A 19,220-nucleotide genomic window follows, 5' to 3' on the forward strand; every position below is an offset into this window, starting at 1 on the left:
GACAGCTGTAGCCCCAGTGAAATAGATGGTTGCACTTGTAGAGGCGGCCCAGTGGGCTGTGACGATGGATAAGCCCTGGGTGGTAATATGTGAGGGGGCAGGTTGGTAGTTGGCTGTTCAGGAAATCCAGCAAAGTCCTCCTCCTCCGAGGAAGCAATGGAGAGTGAGTTAGATTCGTTAACTGTTCCTGGGCTGTGCCATCGGAAGCCGGAACGGAGACATAACGTGGGCGCTTAGTTGTGCTGTGGCTGGAAAGATGTTTAGTTTTGGCAACAGCTTTAGTGTGCTTATGCTTGGCCGCTTTAGATTGCTACGGCTTGGCTGTCTGAGTCATCGCTGGCTGTTCCGCCATCTTATATTTTCTATGGGTATCAGTACACTGCCACGATGGGGCAGAATGTACAGACCCGTACAGGCTCAGTACATGGCACACGAATGGGGCAGAATACACTGGCAGATGGGTAAGTACACTGCCACGATGGGGCAGAATGTACAATGTTAGTAGCGTTGATACACAGCCAGTACAGTAGTAACAGTCTTGGTACACTCAAACCGTTTTGAATAGTATCAACAGCCTTGGTACAAGGCCACGGATGAGGCAGAATGTACAGTTCAAACAGCTTTTGTATAGTATCAACAGCCTTGGTACACGGCCACGGATGGGGCAGAATGTACAGTTCAAACAGCCTTTGTATAGTATCAACGGTCGAGGTACACGGCCATGGATGGGCAGAATGTACAGTTCAAGCAGCGTTTGTATAGCATCAACAGCCTTGTTACACGGCCACGGATAGGGCAGAATGTACAGTTCAAATAGCTTTTATATAGTATCAACAGCCTTGGTACACGGCCACGGATGGGGCAGAATGTACAATTCAAACAGTGTTTGTATAGTATCAACGACCTTGGTACATGGCCACGGATGGGAGTCTTGGTATACAGCCACGGATGGGGCAGAAAGTACAGTTCAAACAGCGTTTGTATAACATCGACAGCCTTGGTACACGGCCATGGATGGGGCAGAATGTACAGTTCAAACAGCTTTTGTATAGTATCAACAGCCTTGGTACATGGCGACAGATGGGGCAGAATGTACCATTCCAACAGGTTTTGTACAGTATCACAGTCTTAGTACACGGCCACGAATGGGACAGAATGTACAGGTCAAACAGCTTGGTGTACAGCCACAGTCTTGATGAAACAGTCACCGATGAGATTGTACTGGTTAGAAGTTGCCAGAGCCAGCAGCAGCAGCAGATTTAATAAAGGAGCCTGTGAAGAACTATAGGATCCTATCTGCAACACACACACAAAGGTAGATCACACTGTGGGAGCTGACTGAAAGCCTGGGCTCTGCTATCCACAGCCCTTGTAAAAGAGACCCCCCTTTGCAGTACTGAATAGAGACAAACAAAATGGCACCCGCGAAAAGAGCGGGAAAAAATGGGCAATCAGAAAGGTTTGTGGAGATGAAGAAGCAATGGCGGTTCCTGGGGAGTACTAGCGAGCCGAACAAACGGCTTCCAAAAATAAAAAAGGCGCTCTGGAGCCGCGGGGCTGAAAAGCGCGATCGTGGCTATAAAAGCCAGGAAAGAAAGTTTGCCACTGAGGCAAGACGGAGCAAAAATCCCCTAGTAATTGGGCAGAGCCAGGGACACTGGGAGCAAGCCGCCGCCGCAGCCTGCTAGCAACTGTCGCAGCGAGATTTAAATTGCCGCAAAATGAGCCGGGGGAGGTGAGGCAGTCCAACCAGAAGGGGCATTGATAGTATGGAGAGCCGCAGTCGCAGGCTCTGGGGGAAAACCGCCGGGAAAATAGGCTGCAATAGAACGCAAACACGGCTGTATAAAGTATGCAGGGAAGCCTCCGTCAAGGAGGCAGAGCGGCCAGCGAACTCCCCGAGCAGGGAGAAAAATCAGCAAACAGGCAAGCCGCAGCCGCGGACTACAGAGACCGTCCCGGCTAGGTATTAAACGCCGCAGACGAGTCGGGGAAGGCAAGGCAGCCCAACCAGCAGAAGCCGCTAAAAGGGGAAGGCAGAGAGCAGTAATAGCAGGCTCCTGGCGGGGGAGATTGAAAGCGCCGCCCTGGAAAAAAGCCGAAGACAAAAGGAAGCCGCAGCAGCAGGCTCCCGATTGTCAGGGCACGAAAAGGGCGGCGGAGCAGGCTAGGAAAAACGCAGCCGCAGCTCCTGGTTAAGGCTGCGTCCGCCACTGAGGGAGAGAGACCGCAGCCACGATCTCTCTAAAGCGTCGTAAGCTTTGTCCTGGGAAGAAAAACACCTGGGCAAGGGGGAACCTCCCCAAGGAATTCCCCAGGAAAGACACACAAACAGTAGTAAAAGACAAGACAGAGGAAAGGGAACAATGTGAAATAAACACACAAAACTCCACACTCTGTCACACAAAACTTATCTAGTCACTAGCTATAGATCTTGCACGGACGAAGGCAAGAATGAACTGGAGAGTGGGAGGGGCCTGTCGCCCCTAGTCTTGACTTCAGAAACATTCTTGCCTTCGGACGATAGGTGGAGCTATTACCCACTTGATGGCATACCTCCTATGGAAAATAGGAATCCTGAAACAGGCAATTGGAAGCCATATCCTCAGTTTTCAATGCACAACTCCATTCCTCTACCAATTCAGAACCTGGATTCTCAGATTTGTATGAAGGAACCTCTCTAGGCAGCATAGAGGCTCTTCTTCTATGGACAGCAAGGAGATCAGTGAATGCATGAGACAGTTCTGCTTAAGCTTGAGCTGTATTAACTGGGGCAGATGAAGCACTCAGTTGAACTGGAAGATGAGACTTATTAGGAGTGGTGGCAGAGATCTACTGACCGGCAAGAGATGCCATGTTCAATGTGGCAGCTAGGCCCTTAAACAGGTTTGCCAGCAAAGCTTCCCCTAATTGGTTAAGCATCTGAGATGATAATTGCAGTGAAGCTGTTGTTGAAGAGTGTGGGAGTAAACGAGATGCATGGTCTGGCTGGAAGATCAGGGGTTGCCCCACTGCTATAGCAGAGCTAGAACTACTGATACGTGTGACTTGACGAGTACAGGAAGGGTGAGTTCCCAGTGAATACTGGAATCTAATAAAGTCTCCAGGTGAAGACTGTGCAGAAAAAAATCAACCTAAGGGCTGCTGACTGCCCTCCTTACCATCGGAGAGCAGTTCCTCCACTCTAAGAGACCTTCGTAGAATGTTCTGAGAACCGTCTGCACTAACAGGGATGGCAGGCAAATCTGGACCTGCTCCTCCCCCCCCTTCCACTGTGTTTCCATACACTGGGAAGGGAAAACGAGAGGGCATTATTTGAGGTTCCCCTCTGTCTCATAGACCCAATGTGTTAAAGGGTCTTAAAGCTGGCTTGAATACATGAGGAATAGCCTCCAAAGTCTCCCTGCCCAAAGACACTAAAGGCACCAAGGCATTTCCTGCCAGATTGACACTGGTTGCCATTAGACTGGGGCCTAGTTGAGGTAGCCACTGAGGAGCTAGAAATGGTGGGAAGGGGCAGTGGTACCTGCCACTTGGTTTTCTTGGCAGGCTCCACTGGCATTCCTTTCACCTTCCCCATTGTCCAAGAGCATGAGAGATTGTGCTGCTGATGGGCTGGTAGGATTTATGGGAATGGAGGGACAAATAACAACTGAACAATGGGGGGGAATAGTGGAGTGGAGGGAACCAAAATGGTGGGTGAAGGGCGAATGGCTGAGCTGGGGAAAGAAGAAAAACTGGGACCTGTCAAGAGGCAGCAAGGCCGAGGTAAACAACTGAGGTAAAAAAACCAAGGCTTGCTGAGCATTTGTAGTCTGAATAAAGAGAGAGAGCAAACACAGACTTTTAAAAAAATAATATAAGTGCAAAAGAGCGAACTAAGTAAAGTCAAAGAAACAGAAAACACAGAAAAAACACACAAAATACAGTCCTGAACTAGGTTGCAGGTGAGCAAAGATGTGAAACCAACCACACCTGGTGAAGGCAGAAAGAACTGATCCCTATCGATAAGGAGAAGAGACTAGAAGACTCTGCAAAACTGATCAGTGTAATTTCTTCCTTCAACTACATGGTGGAGCTCACATTCCACCTGAGATCATCTTACATGCACAGGAGAAATAGTGGCCACACATTTCTTGGCACAGCACAAACTAGATTTCAACCTACAACTGTGGTAACACATTGCAAGCAAAAGCCACACACTTAATAGAGTCACACCTTCTTGGGTACTTTATATTATTCATTACGCTGTGACACTTGTTTTGAATGACAATGAAATCCAGCAAGCTGATGAGACTGAAAATGGAGCAAACCAACCACAAGCATAAAGAAAGATATTCATATGAGGGATAAGCCTAAGAATAACAGTGTTCTCGTTGGACTACCTTCAAGTTGATCCCAACTTACGATGACCCTACGAATAGGGTTTTCATGGTAAGTGGTATTCAGAGGGGGTTTACCTGCCTTCCTCTGAGGCTGAGAGGCAGTGACTGGCCCAAGGTCACCCAGTGGGCTTCATGGCTGTGTGAGGATTCAAACCCTGGTCTCCCAGGTCGTAGTCCAACATTCTAACCACTACACCACACTAAGTACCATTGTTTCCAATAAAATTGCATAAAAAAATAACTTTGGTGTTTTAATATATAATTTTATTATTGCTTGAAGCTTTTTAACAATTAGGAATAAGGCAAAGTAAATTAGTGATAACAATGCTAGCAGTCACTAATTTGCTTTGCCTTATTGCTAATTGTTAAAAAGCTTCAAGCAATAATAAAATTATATATTAAAACGCCAAAGTTAATTTTTATGAAGTTTTATTGGAAATAATGGTACTTAATCATGACAAACTTCTTGCATTAGTTTCAGTGCGACTACAAATAACTGGCTCTACTGAACGGGCTGTAACCACCAAGGTTAGCTGGATTGTGGCCTAACATTTAGATATGAAATATCAACATTTACCTGCTGAAAGAGAGAGATTCTATTTGCAATAATGGATGGAAAATCTTGTTCACACATTGAGCTCTGTGAGAAAGTCTGCCACAGTGGTGCATCTTGAAGGTAAATCGTTTGGTACAGAGTTGGGAGAGAGATCTGAAAAACAAGTGTGTAAGTTTTACATAAACAGCAAAAAATAATCTATTTTTAATAGCTGGACAAGGAATAATTTGAATGAACCATAATATAATTGCAAGTCTCAACAATCCATTCTTTGCAGTCCTTTAACAAGCCTTTCTGGAGTAACTTTTTCATTCATTCCCAAAGAACTGCACTCAAGTGGCTTATAATATATTGAGTGCGTCAAAACAAAACAATTATAAGACCACTGCTAATTTAACAAAGTTGTGCTATTCACTTATATCTCTAGTGAAATGAAAGCATGATTCCCATGTGTAATCCCACGCCATCACCAGTAATATAAGGCAGAATTTTTCCACTGCTATAGTTTTCCACGGAAAATGCTCCATTAAAAAAATATGCATTGTTTCATAACATTATTAACATAATAAATTGTTAGAATACTAGTAAAACTAAAACAGCTCAAAGTTGTGACTAACAATCCAGATGACCATCCCTAGGAAGCACATGCATGCACACACATGTGCACATATAATGCACAGAAATCTGGGCACTAAAATTAGTAAGTTAATTTTCAGTGCCGTTATTTCCCCCCCTTAATGTAAGGGAAGTGTATGCTATTGAGTTGTCAGGTTTTAAAATATGTACAAGAATTAAAGTAAAGCTTTCAGTTACATCAGCAGAATATTTTCAATATGTTCGAAATGATTACAAATGTTCAAGAAAACTCAAATCGCTGACCATCACAGTACATGGAATACTGGAACCAGATGGGTGGGCCATATGTATCACCTTTCTTACTGATCATCACTCTTCCAGCAGGAACATATCCTGGCAAGTGGCCCTGCTCAAGTGGTTCTGCACCAAAGTTAGTGATTCCCACGCTATTTTAACATATGTGTGAATGGGATCTAATTAAGATGTTGGTTGTGCTGGCTGGGGATTATGGGAATTGTAGTCCAAAACATCTGGAGGGTACTACAGTAGCAAAAACCACTGTACACCATGGAATCCTTCCCAGCCATAATCCCCATCTAGGTTCTCATCTTTTGCTTACATTACTGCAACTTCCTGCTCTTTATCCGCCTCCCTTTCTTCGGTCTAATTTCACAATTCATTTGCTGAAATAACTTTTCATTTTACTTTTATTATCCTTTCTCCCCCCTCTCTTCACTAACTCACTATTACTATCTGCAAAAGCTTCAAAGCTCTGTGTCTCATAATCAGACTTCTTCATATTAGCCCTCTCTCATCCTTCAATACAGTAATTACTAGAAGCCAACATGGCTTTATCAAGGAGAAATTCTGCCAGACTATTCTTATCTCATGTTTTGATCGGGTAACCTCTGTTACTGGCAAGACTACCCCCTGGCCAGTGAATGCATAGGATCGAGGGTTGTTGCTTTCTCCCTTCCTACCTACACAGTACACCTCTCCCTATCTACACGAAGTCCTTTTATGTCGAACATTAGGTCACATAAGCTCACAGGTTAAACAGCAGTCATCTAGGTGAAAAGAATAGAGGAGATGCCTCTCAAGAATTCTTGAGTCTTGGGAGGTACCAGAAATTTTCTATTTGGGAGTCAGACTTCAGACAGCAGAACAGTCTTTATAATATATGCTATTTATTCATATCTTGCACACTACAACTAATAAACTGCATTGTAGGTGGCCTTAGCCATCCTTGCAGGAACAGAAAACTAGAAATATGTATGTCAGCATAAAAACAAATGGCTGGATATCAATTTAACATCAAAATATGAAACTCTGAAGGCACATCTTAATTAAAACAAGTTTCAATAGTTGAAGGACTAAGTCAAACTCTAAGTCATATCACAGATCCCCAGTTTCAAACTACTCCTGTTTTACTGTTTGGCTCTTATAGGCCCCTTCCAACTCTATGATTCTAGGATTCCTTATTCCCCTTCTTGTTGACTTGTGTCTTGCAAACTTATCTACTACTCAGTCCCCTTTTTTCCTTCACCAATTCCCATCTTCATGCCTTTTCCTATGCTGCTCCTGAAATTGGAAAGGCTTCCTCTACTCCATCAGACAAACTAATTTGCTCTCTTTCTTCAAACCCCTTTTCACATCTCATTTCTTCTCCACTGTTTACCCAGAAGACTGGTTTAATTGTTCTATGCTTTACGTAATCAATCCCAGCCTTGCTATTCCTTTCCCAGTCCAGTCTCTGCATTTTCTCTATTGTGAGCAGAGACCATATAACTTCTCTATACACAATACCTCACTTGACTAAATAAATATGCAATAGAAAACCTCTTATATTAGACAAAATGAACTGATACAAGTAAGTAAGTAAAATTTTATTGCAGACTTAGCCATAGGCCATGTGCAAACACAGTGAATACAAACATACATAGCGTATAACATTAAAATTCATTTAAAAACCATAACTCAAATTTAAGGCTCTACTAAGATATTTCAATGGAAAATTTCGCTCTCAGTTTTTGTGCCGCTAAGGCAAAATTAGCCACCACTAGGGTTACCTCTTTATAATTATCGGCCAGGAGTACAATAACCAATTCCTCTGTGGAGTAAGATACAAAAGGGGCAAGGACAGGAAGTAAAAATTTGCGTCTTGGATCCTCATATAAGGGACAGTAGAGGAGATAATGTGAAATCTCCTCGATAGCCTTACAGCCGTAAATACAAAAACGATGGGAGGGTGGAATACTACGGTAACGGCCTTCTAGGAAGGCCGAGGGCATGGTTTGGAATCTAAGGGCAGTAAACGCTCTCCTAATGGGAGCAAATGATAAAACTCCCAAGTATGTAGAGAGAGAGTGGTTGGGCTTTATAATTGGATACCAAATTGAATATGATGCCGTCGCAATGGTAGCTCGATCCTGGATAGCGTCTTGGTCAAAAATCCAATTACGTAGGGCAACCTTGCTTAATTCAAAGAATTTGGTGCGGGGCAGATTATATTTATCAAGAATCGGTTGGCATTCTTGAGCCCACCCTGCAGTTTTTTGTTGCTCCAACCAGGACTGTTTGACCAAGGAGGAATCGTCTGAGCTAGCAATACGAAGCCAATATCGCAGGTAGGGCAGGTCAAAACGAGCCGAAAGAGAGGGGAGACCTAGTTCAGCCCTTAAATGGGCAGCAGGGGTACCCGGTGGGAGTCCAAGAATTTGCTTCATAAATGAATTTTGTATGGATTCTAATTTGGGCTTGGCCAGAGCTCCCCATAGTTCGGAGCCGTATATTTTCGGGAGGATTTTAGTTTTTAGAATTTTCACCATAGGGACAACAAGTTGACCTCCACGAGAATAAAAAAAACTTTTAACTTGACCTAAGGTGCGGGCCCCTAGGAGGGACATGGCTTTAATCTGGGGAGCCCAAGAAAGAGTATTGGAAAAGTGAATCCCAAGATATTTAAAGGTTCGAACCTGTTCAATTGGTGCACTGTTTAATGACTAGGAAATTTATGACCTCATAAATTTCCCGCAAACCATTATTTTGGTTTTAGACTGGTTGACCGTGAGCTTCTGCGTGCGGCAGTATTCCTCCAGTTTCAAAATCATACGTTTAAGACCAATTCTGGTTAAAGAGCATAAGGCCAGGTCGTCCGCGTATAGTAAGGCAGGGATCTTCCTCTGGCCGATTGAAGGCAGAAAAAAATCAGGCGAGGAGAGCACCTCCACTATATCGTTAATAAAGAAGTTAAACAGGAAGGGGGCCAAAAGGCACCCCTGCTTAACTCCTCTGTGGACCAGGATTTTAGGGGAGAGGGAGCCATTTTTCCCCAGTCGAACCTGGATTACATTCGACTGATGGAGGGCCCTAATAAGCCATAAAAGCCTTTTATCTATGCTAGACCGGGCCATTTTTTCCCACAAAAGTTCTCTACAGAATCGAAAGCTGCTGAAAAATCAACAAAGGCGATATATAAAGATTTGTAGGATTTAGTTCTTATTTTCCTAATTAGGTGGTACAATATAAATGCCTGATCTGTGGTGCTTTTCTTAGGCCGGAAACCGGCTTGTTCATCACATATAATTGAATTTGTAAGATCCCAGTCTCTCAGCTTATTAAGTAATAACCTACAGTACAATTTCATAGGTACGTTCAATAGACTAATGGGACGATAGTCCGAAGGGAGCGCCGGGTTGCCTTTTTTAAAAATAGGTACCACGATGCTGGTCAACCAACCTGTCGGGATAGCTCCGGTATTATTTATGTTGGTAAAAAGGGAGGCCAGGAGCGGGGCCCACCAAGAGAGGTCCTGTATTAGGAAATCTGGTGGAAGCATATCTTCGCCGGGGGCTTTTCCCGCTCTGAGGGATTTGGCTAAATCCATAACTTCCGCGGTTGTTACCGGGGGCCAAGGAGGGAGGTCGGCCAAGACATCAACTATAGCAACCGGTGGGGTAGGATGTGGATTCCCGAAAATGGATTGGAAATGCACCATCCACTCCTCCTGTAATATGGGAGGGATGGGGGTGTAATCATTTGTTCCGAGGGATCCTTGTAATAGCTTCCAAAATTCAGCCTCATTGCCTGAATTCGCAGCCACATCCAATGCCGCCCAGTTTGCAGCATAATGACTTTGCTTCTTATCATTTAAAAGTTTTTTGTAGGCTCTTTTCAGTTGTATTAAAATTTGGAAAGTCTCTGGGCAATTTGTAGTTCTGACTATTCTGATTTGTTTAATGAGTTGCTTTTTTGCGATTCTACACTCATTATCAAACCAGGTTTTTTGTTTTAGGGGGACAGAGGCAATGGTTAAGGATGCAATCAGCGGAGTGAGTTGGGCTACTATGGACTCATATGCCCGGAAGCTCTCCTCGAAGTTTGTTATGGCTATATGTCAGAGGTCTAGTAGTAAATCCGATACCAGAAGGCGGTGGGCTTGTAGACCTATGTCTGTGGTCCATCTGAGGTGTTTTAGCCCATATAGCTGGGCCAAGTGAGGGGCCTGGCAGGGAACAGCCTGGGGATTTGGAAAGGCCTGGAAAACTAACTTTAAGGGAAGATGATCGTTTTCTGGCCTTGAGATGACAGTAAATTCTTTGACCCATTTTATCAGTAAGGGGGAACCCAAGAAGTAATCGACAACACTAGCACCAGTCCAAGCTATATAAGTGAAAAATCCATTTGAAGAGTCTAGAGATGAACCATTCAGGCAGATAAGATGGAATTTCAGCAGCAGTTGGAAGAGGGCCATACCATACTTATTTACTACCTTATCTGTGGCTGATCTAAATAAGAGAGGGAAGCCCTCGGGTGGTTCCCAAGGGATTCCATCAATTTTGGGATATCTATGGCCCATCCTAGCATTAAAATCTCCTCCTAAGAGGAACTCATGTGTGGGATAATTTGCTAAGAGTACTTCGACAAAGTTCTCCAAGGGAGGCCAAGGAGAATCCGACGAAGTTGAATTTGCCGGAGGAACATATACATTTAAACAGATAAAAGGTGGAAAGCCTGCAATAGTAATTCCCAGAGCTAAGCAAGTTTCTGGGGCCTCGATGTTGGGTAAAACAGCTTGGTAATCAAGGTTAGTAGCCAATAATATTGCCAAACCGCCTCGCCCACGTCCTTTGCCACCATATTTCCTGGCCGGTTTCAACCAGGTTTTAAACCCTTGAAGCAAGAGTGTCTCATCCTCTGTCAGCCATGTTTCCTGCAATAGAATGATGTCGTATGCTTGTAAATCTTGTAATAACTCCAGATCTAAAGTCTTACTCTTCCAGCCAGCAATGTTCCAAGACAGTAATTTCAATTGAGTCTCAGAAGGGGAACAGAGGGAGCCAGAATTTATATTTAACCCTTGGTCTGACATAATGGTCGGGTGTTTTGTCCTGTGGGTAAGACAGGGATGTTGTCAAGGGCATGAAGTGATGGTGTTAATATCGGGGGTTAAGATGCTTACATTAGAAGTTTTCCGTAACGTTTGTAACGTTGGGACTGGGAGATGTAACTTGGCCTTATGTTCCTTATTTGGTGAGCCTAGTTCCTCAGGTTGTAAATAACGCATCTGTAGCCAGGTGGAATCACTGGCAGCCTCCACAGAAGGAGGAGCTATTTTACGTCGAGGAGCGCAGCTTGTCTGCATGGCTCCATCAAAAGCAGGAGACTTGGTAATAATGGACAGAGGACATAGGTGTTGGCTATGTTGTTCAACAACGACCGTGGTTAGAGACTTGCTTGAGTTGTCCGGATAGATGGGTGGGCACTGTTGAGAAGCCACCAAGGAGTCTTCTGAACGTACGCTATTTAGACATTCAATCAGCTGTTTTAGTCTATTGATAATTGCCATACGTTCAAATTCAGGTAGACGACTATAAGTTTCCATGAGGTGCAGTTCTTCTGGCTCAAAACTGTCCTGTGCCGGGGAGATTGTCTCACGGGTGGATCTGGAAGCCCAATGTTGTTTGGGCATCTTGGAGTCACGAGCTAAAGGAGACGAAAGGATTGGTGAACTAATAGAGGGCATTGTGAATGTAACTCCGCAAGCACTAGGCCAATTTGCATGAGAATTATATAGTGATTTTGGGGGGGCCTGATCCCTGAAATAACGTTGAACCGCTATGCCACGCTTCCTCAACTGGTCTCTGGCGGTATAGATCTGATTTGCAAGGAAAGAAGTTCGAAAAGTGATGGTAAGACGCCAACAGTTCGGGTTAGAATACAGCTTAGATATATGCTTAATATTTTTCGAGCTATGGGAGGCAGGTAGAAATGGCCTAAAACAATTTTCCATATGCAATATACTCGGGGTTGAAGGCCAGGAACCAGGCGCCCACAGAAGACACGTAACCACCAACTTTTCTCTAATCAATTTTAGAGACCAAGAAGTTGATCTTTGGGAGGTTGCAGAACTTTGAGATGTTGAGGAGGATGGCCTCCAATCCACCTGTGTAGGCTGATGATTTCCCATAGGGACTTGTCCGCCGTCACCTTGAGAGGTGATACTGTTTCCCTCCATCCGGGGTAAATCCTTTTTTGGGGCAGATTTTTTACTTTGCTTGACAGAGTTGGAATGAGCTGCTGGTAGCTGAGATTTAGAAGAGTCCAACAATTTAAATAACGGTTTGAAGTTCATTTTCTCAACCGATCCAGATTTAAAGTTTTTGACATTCTTTGATTTTTTAGGTTGTCTAGCAGGTTGGAGTGTTTTGGCAACTTTGCCAGTCCGCTTAGGAGCTGAATTAGGTGGTTCAGTATCTGTACATGAGTCATTCGGAGAAACAAGGCCTGTAGGTTTCGCACAGAGGATCGGGCCAATGGCTTTAACTAGCGTGGTTAACAAGCTGTTTGTTTCCACTATATACACTTTTACTAGATCCAATTCTTTCATCACTAACTCACCCCAATCACAGGAGAGAGACTTAGACCCTGGTGGAGGTACCAACTTGATCTTAGGATTAGTCATAGAAGAAGGCGCCAGGAGCTCCTGGGGTTCGTGTATTGAGTCAATAATAATCACCTCAGAGGGGAAGCCTTCAGTGTTTGTGCTGAGAGAACAATTATATCCCGCATCAAGTAATTCCTCTGCTAGGCTTTTAGCACCGAAAGGATCTTTGGGTGGGTTGTTTAACAGATGATAATCTAGTGACCAGTTGTGAGAACTTTCCGGGAGAGGGCTGGCCTTCAGGGTGTTCAGCTGAGCAGATGAAGTAGGCAAATTTTCTGCTTTAAAAGGGAAGTACTGCGTAATTTTCGCCTGCTGGTTGGCTGCCAAGGACTCCTCTGCAGAAGGAGATATGCCCAGCTCCTGGCATTTTTTCCTTGTATAAACCATTTGCCAGGATGGAAAAACAAAAACAAAAAAACCCTTTAAGGCAGAAGGTGAGGTCAAACTCCGACAAGAATATATTCCTTTAAGGATTTCTTTCTTACACAGATTCACTTTCGCTCAGCCTTCCTTTGCCTTTCTCAAGTATGGAAATTATGCCAATTAAAACAATTCATTACAGTCAAAGACAAGGTTAGAGCTTAAAATTGGGACTGAAAGCTACGACTTCTAAAGTTGAGAAAAGAGGGGGAGGGGGAAATGCTCCCACTCTGGGCCGAAGGCCAGCTTCTTATCTCGAGAAGATTACTGGTATAAAAAAATAAAATAGTTGAGTAGTCTTCCAGAATGTTGCTGCTTTTAACTCTCGCAACTAGAAGATTAAATTCGAGGGCTCATTTGGAGGCAGAAAGCAGGGTTACGAGATATGTAAAGTTCAAACAAAGGGAGAGAGACAAAAAGGCGTCCTACCGGGGGAAACAGCTACCCGGAACTTCGAACTGATACAAAAGTATCTGATATAAAAGTAACCCAACAGGATCAGAAAAACTTGAGTCAAACCTTAACATTTGTGCATCAAGGATAAGCAATTTGAACATAAGAGCAAACTACCAAGAGAAAGATGATAAAAAAATTATCTACAAGCATTTTTTTCTGCTAAAATATTTAATTCAAGCAATTTGTAATGTTTTGTTATATTGAGAAAGGGTGAAGACAATAAATATAGGCATGACATTCTGACAGTCGAGGACTAACTACATGTTACACATAAACATGTACCTGAGTGTTGTATTCATTAGGTTTACCCCAATGAAAGTAATGAACCTAAATTAGTTGTGTCTATTAGCTTCAAAGGGTTTACTCTGAGTAGGACTAGCAGTGAATGCCACCCTGAACCTCAACAATACTTTCTGCATTAATACCTAGAAAAGGTAGGCAATTATACAGAATGAAAGGATTATTGCATGTGGTTTTAACACAAGAGTGTGTATGAAGAATAGATTTTGGAATGGTAAAATCTGAATTAAATAGTATTCAATATCAAAATTAATCATGTTAGCAAGCATCAATTTTTTTAGAGGTAAATTATTTTTTTCAGAAAAAAACCTGAAATAATACCTTAAGAGTTGCTACAGCCCATGTTCTTTCCTGTTCAATCCAAGAGGGAATCTGGTCTCTAATGCTTTTTTGGGAATCCTTAATAGAACAAAAACAAATTATATTGTAAACGTTTGACATATACTAGCACATTTAGGACATAAATTGTTAATGGCATAGCACAGTAAAACTGAAGCATTTGAAGTTCCATTGATTGCAAAGGGAGAGTTAGGCAAAGCTCAACTTTCCCCACTGAAATAAAAATATATTAAAAGTGCCTATTTGATATGGAAAGGTAGGGGAGGAGAGAAGGCACACTGTTGGAGCTATAAATATGCATGATAAATAACAGCTTTTAACTATTGCTTTCTTGAATCAATTGCTTGCAATAGGCCTCAGAAATATAAACATAAGTCAGCTCGTTTGAAATCTGGAGGTCATATGTTTGAAACAAAGACTTGACAGGTTCCAGCTGATGGAAGGTGGAAAGCCACTGCGATAAACAGTTATGAAAACATTTGTAGTGAGCCACTGAAATGAAAATCCCTATTCTTTTTCAACCTGGGCTGGCACAGCTAAAGTCAGAAACAAGTGATGGGAACATACAGGGTAAAGACCATGTCATCTGTGGTTTGAAGTTCTTTCTCCTTGGATCAATGCTAGGGAGTAGTTGACATTTCAAAATGATATCTATGAGCTCATGAGTAACATCTTTGCTATAGTTTCCTTAGTAGGGATCTCTCTTGACATAGACATGTCTGACCAAATTCACTAAAACGGTAATCCCTACTTCATGCGATATTTAGAATCTCAGCCTGTACAGAGTGGTCAGGAGTCACATTTGAAAGGAACTTAAACAACCAATTTGGCCAAATCAGGAACCTTTCTGGTGGTGAAACCCTAAATCCTCCTTCAACAATACTAACATATTTAAGGTCTGAAGACTTTAGGGCATGGAGATATATGGTCTTTGAAAGTTATAGTGTTGCACTTTTTATTTGGTAAGAAAAATGTTAAACAAGACTTACGGATTTTCTTAGCATGTCTCCAATGATCACACCAGTAAACGTGTCCCATTCCTATGGAAATAAATTAGCAAAAGAAAAAACTGAATATGTTAAAGCATAACAATGGTCAACACTAATTTTATTGCCAACGGTGCTTGATCGATTTTAGAGTAATTTTGTGTCGCTGATTCCGAATATGGCATCGGTTTTGCTAGATTGGCTCTAATTTTTGAGATAATGGATTCCCCATTGAAAAACATAACAAATGCAAAAAAATTAATGGTCAGACATAGCCTACCCACAAATGACATGGAAACTGTCTCAAATCATACAAAAGTAAACACATGAAATACCTAATGGCATTGTATTCAGTACAATAACATTAAAACAAAGTAAGCTGATTCAGATAATCACAATTAATGCATAGAAAAACGCTGTGTGTACCATTTTCTTTTATGTGGGGCATCAGGACAATCCCGTTGGAGGCTCCAGCAGTAGTCTGCCATCATGTGTCTGTCCCATCTGCTTGACCTTTCCTCCATCACCTTTATATCCTGATGGAACCTCTCCCCTTGGTTCCTCACTAAAATCACCAAGATTATCCAGAAATCTGTCTGGCTATGGAGATTGTGTATCTTTACGCTCATATTAGTACCCAAATGTTTAAAGTTAGCGAGCATGTTTTGCACCAATTCTTCATAATTGTCTGGTTTGTGGTTACCCAAGAAGTTCTTGACAACTGAGACATAACTGCACCAGACAGAAGCTTCAACATCATTCATAAATTTAGTGAAATTCAAATCATTGATGAGTTCACGAATTTTAGGACCATCAAAGATTCCTGCTTTTAGTTTTTCCATAGTCAGTCCAAGGAACAATCTACAAATGTATTTGAAGCAATCACCATCTTTGTCCAAGGCCTTAACAAATTGCTTCATCAGTCCAAGCTTGATATGGAGTGGTGGGAGAATGAGAAGGACAAAAAGAAGGAAGAATCAGCTCCTGCTGACAGTGGAAGGGAGAAAGGACTTTAGGAAGGAAAGAAGGGTTAAGTCCATAGAATTATTCTATCCTTATGAAGCACACAGAGATACCTGGTGCCAGTAAGAGCATTAAGTTCAGACATTCATCTAGCAGATGTGACGGTCACTAAAAACAATCCTTTGAAGGACAGTAAACATAAAGACACTGATTTCAAATGTTTGAAAGGAGGCTTTTGCAGGGCAGTAAGAACTTGTGCAAATCCCAAGTAGGGAAGCAATGCTGTGTTGGAGGCAAAGATAACATGGCCCAATGAAGGAAATGTTTCAGGACAGTGTGAGATCTGAAAGGTTTACTCTGATCCTTAGCTAAAGGAAAGGATAATGTCAAGGCCTGACACTTTAAAGTGTTAGGTTTGATATCCCATGGAAAGACAAACGTTCTGTGATACCAGCTTTGTAAGACAAAGCCTCCTCTTTCTACACCAGTGGGATACTACTTTCCACATTGCTTGATATATACACAGGGTGGATGGATGCCTGGAGGCCATCATGGTATTAATCACAGAAGGGGAAAGACCCGCCTTGATGAAGCACGCCCTTTCAACTTCCTGACATTAAGAGCCAACGAAGCCAGATGTGAAGAAACTCGCTTTGAGAGAGCAAGTCTCAGCACAGTGGTGGAGGCCAGGAAAGAGACATTGACAGGTTGACCAGTTCGGAGAACCAGGGCCTCCGTGGCCGAATGGAGCCCCCAGCAGAATAGTTGCTCTCACTTCCCTCACCTTCTGCAAGATTCGGGAGAGTAGCAGAAACTAGAGGAAAGTGTACAGAAGCCCAGATGGCCACGGGGAGGCCAGGACATCCATCCTATCTCCTGAAGGCACAACATATCAGTATATACGAGAAAAAGATCCTGGGAACTTGCTGATTTTCTAGAGACATGAAGAATCCACACAAGCATTTGGAAAACCTGAGGATGAAGCCCCCACTCACTGCTGAGAATTTGCTTCCTGCTCAGCCAATCAGCCTGCATGTTGTCATCTCTTTGGAGATCTTCTGCTTTGAGAGAGTCCAGATACTGCTCCACCCAGTGAAGGAGATAGGTTCCCTGCTGGAGTGCCGCTGACTTTGATCTGCACTGATGTTTGAAGTGGGCCTCAGCTGTCATATGAACTCAAAGGTGCCACTTGGCGACAGTGTCACTCTGGAAGGGGAGTAGCAACCACTGAAAGGGACATGCATGATGCCTCGCCCAGGGGTGACCTGAATCAAACAGTCCAACAGATCCAAGATCCATGCTAGCAGCGTAAGATCTACCAATTACTTGTGGAAGATGGACCTCACTGCTGACTGGATCTAGATGACTCACTCCAGAGAAAGTCATGAATCTCAGCTGTGTATCTATTAGTGCTCCCAGAAGGAGAATGTGCTGTGCTGGGGAAAGATTACTCTTATCCACATTGACAAGGACACCAGCATTCTTCAAAGAGGCTAGCATGTTCTGAAGGTCCTCTAAAGCTTGAGCCTGGAAGGGCAAGTCAATCAGAAGGTTGTTGAAATAGGGATAGATGTGAATCCCTTGAAGATAAGGTGTGCCACCAGGGTAATCATGATTTTCATGAATACATTGGTGGCAAACTCCAGTCCAGAGGGCATGGCCTTGAATTAGAAATGTGGACCATTGAAGAAGAACCTCAGGTAGTGCATGTGGCATGGGCGGATAGGCACATGAAGATAGGTCTCTGTTAGGTTGATTGATGTGATTAAGTCCCTGATACAAAGAGCCTCCTTGATGGAAATCAGGGTCTCCAACCTGAACCTGTGACAGTCAATGAATTGGTTGAGTTGTCGGATTCAGGATCGCCCAGACCAATCCACCATGTTTGGGCACAGTAAAGAAAAAGGAATAGGTGCCAGAGCTTCTCTGGAGAGACCAGTTCCACAGCTCCTATCTCTAGCAGGTTGAACTCTGTTCTTCTTGGGATTTGCAGAGACTAGAGATGAGGCAAATGAGTGAGGAAGCAGAACCTAGAATTCCATCCGCAGACCCTGCCCGATGGTCTCCAGGACCGAATGATCTGGAATGATGGACTGCCATTTGTGAGAGAATTTGCTAAGACGACCCTCTATTGGCTGAGTCATAGTATCAGAACTGGTGCTTGGATGGACTGGATTGAGAGTTGGAGGTGAACTTGCCCTGGAAATGTTGTAGCCCCCTACCTCCAAAGCAGGGCCTGTTCCCGAAGGGGCAGGAGGACTAAACAACCGTCCCCCTTCCAGAGGCCCAATAGGGATGAAATATGTCATGGGCCCAGGCTCATATAGGTGTAAAAAGTTCTTATAATTGCTGTTATTGCTTACAAAGTCTTATTGTATAGTATGCATAGATTGTTCTTTGAACGGGTTTCTTTGTCCCCCTCCTGTGTAAAGCAAAGAACTCTTGTAGAAAATTCACTAACAGAGTATAGAGGGATAAAGTGTTTGGAAAGACAGTCAACACTCTGTTGTATTTGTAAACACCTGATATCATTTTAGACAGCTGCTGGAACACCATTTAAGGCATTTCATTTTGTGGTGCTCCTCGAGAGATATTGTGACCAGAGTCACCACAGAGGGATGTAGTAATGGAAGATACCAGAGGTGCATACTTGCTGATAAGAAAGCATATAACAAGCCAACCCACATGATGCTCAGGACTCATCTCCATCTGGAGATGTGGTTGAAGGTCTATAGGAATGATGTATGCTATCAATGCCATCTGATGGGCGAGATGTATTTTGACATGTATTTCCATGTACTTTGTACCTTTGGCTCTGTAACAAGACTGTGTTCTAACATAGTCATTTCATCTACTGTAACTTAAGTAAGTCTCTACCTTCAAGGTATAAAACCTTGATGTTAAATGAGTGTATATAAAGTAACTTCTGCCCTGCTGATTTGTATTCTAATTTTCTGTTTCTGCTATGATGGCTAAACTCACTTAGAATGTATTCAAAAGTTGCAGCATGCAATATATGAATAAATAGCATATTATAAGGATAATCTGCTGTCTGAAGTCTGACTTCCAATTAAAATATTTCTGGTACCTCGCAAGACTCAAGAATCCTCAGGTGGGGTCTCCAACTATAATCCACCTATTCTAGATGACTGCTGTTGGAAATTTGCAACTTTAGGTGAATTAACGTTCAACAGATAAGAACATATAGGAGTACATACGGGTAAAGGGAGAAAGCAGGAACCCTTGACCATGTGCATTCACAAGAAGGGGGCTGGCTTGCCTGTATCAAAGGA

The 19,220-nt window shown here is 43.0% G+C and overlaps 1 protein-coding gene across 4 annotated transcripts in view; it reads right to left on the reverse strand.

Annotated features, from left to right (window-relative positions):
* Positions 1-19,220, reverse strand: part of DYNC2H1 (dynein cytoplasmic 2 heavy chain 1) — a 438,789-nt gene that overhangs the window by 127,040 nt on the left and 292,529 nt on the right. For all 4 annotated transcript variants that reach the window (XM_061628720.1, XM_061628719.1, XM_061628721.1 and 1 more), the window contains 3 exons: positions 14,968-15,018; positions 13,961-14,038; positions 4,963-5,094 (listed from right to left, as the gene is read on the reverse strand). In XM_061628720.1, the coding sequence (XP_061484704.1) occupies positions 4,963-5,094; positions 13,961-14,038; positions 14,968-15,018 (261 nt within the window). The remainder of the gene's footprint in view (positions 1-4,962; positions 5,095-13,960; positions 14,039-14,967; positions 15,019-19,220) is intronic.

The sequence above is a fragment of the Rhineura floridana genome, chromosome 5 (assembly GCF_030035675.1).
Source record: "Rhineura floridana isolate rRhiFlo1 chromosome 5, rRhiFlo1.hap2, whole genome shotgun sequence".
NCBI classification, from domain to species: domain Eukaryota; kingdom Metazoa; phylum Chordata; class Lepidosauria; order Squamata; family Rhineuridae; genus Rhineura; species Rhineura floridana.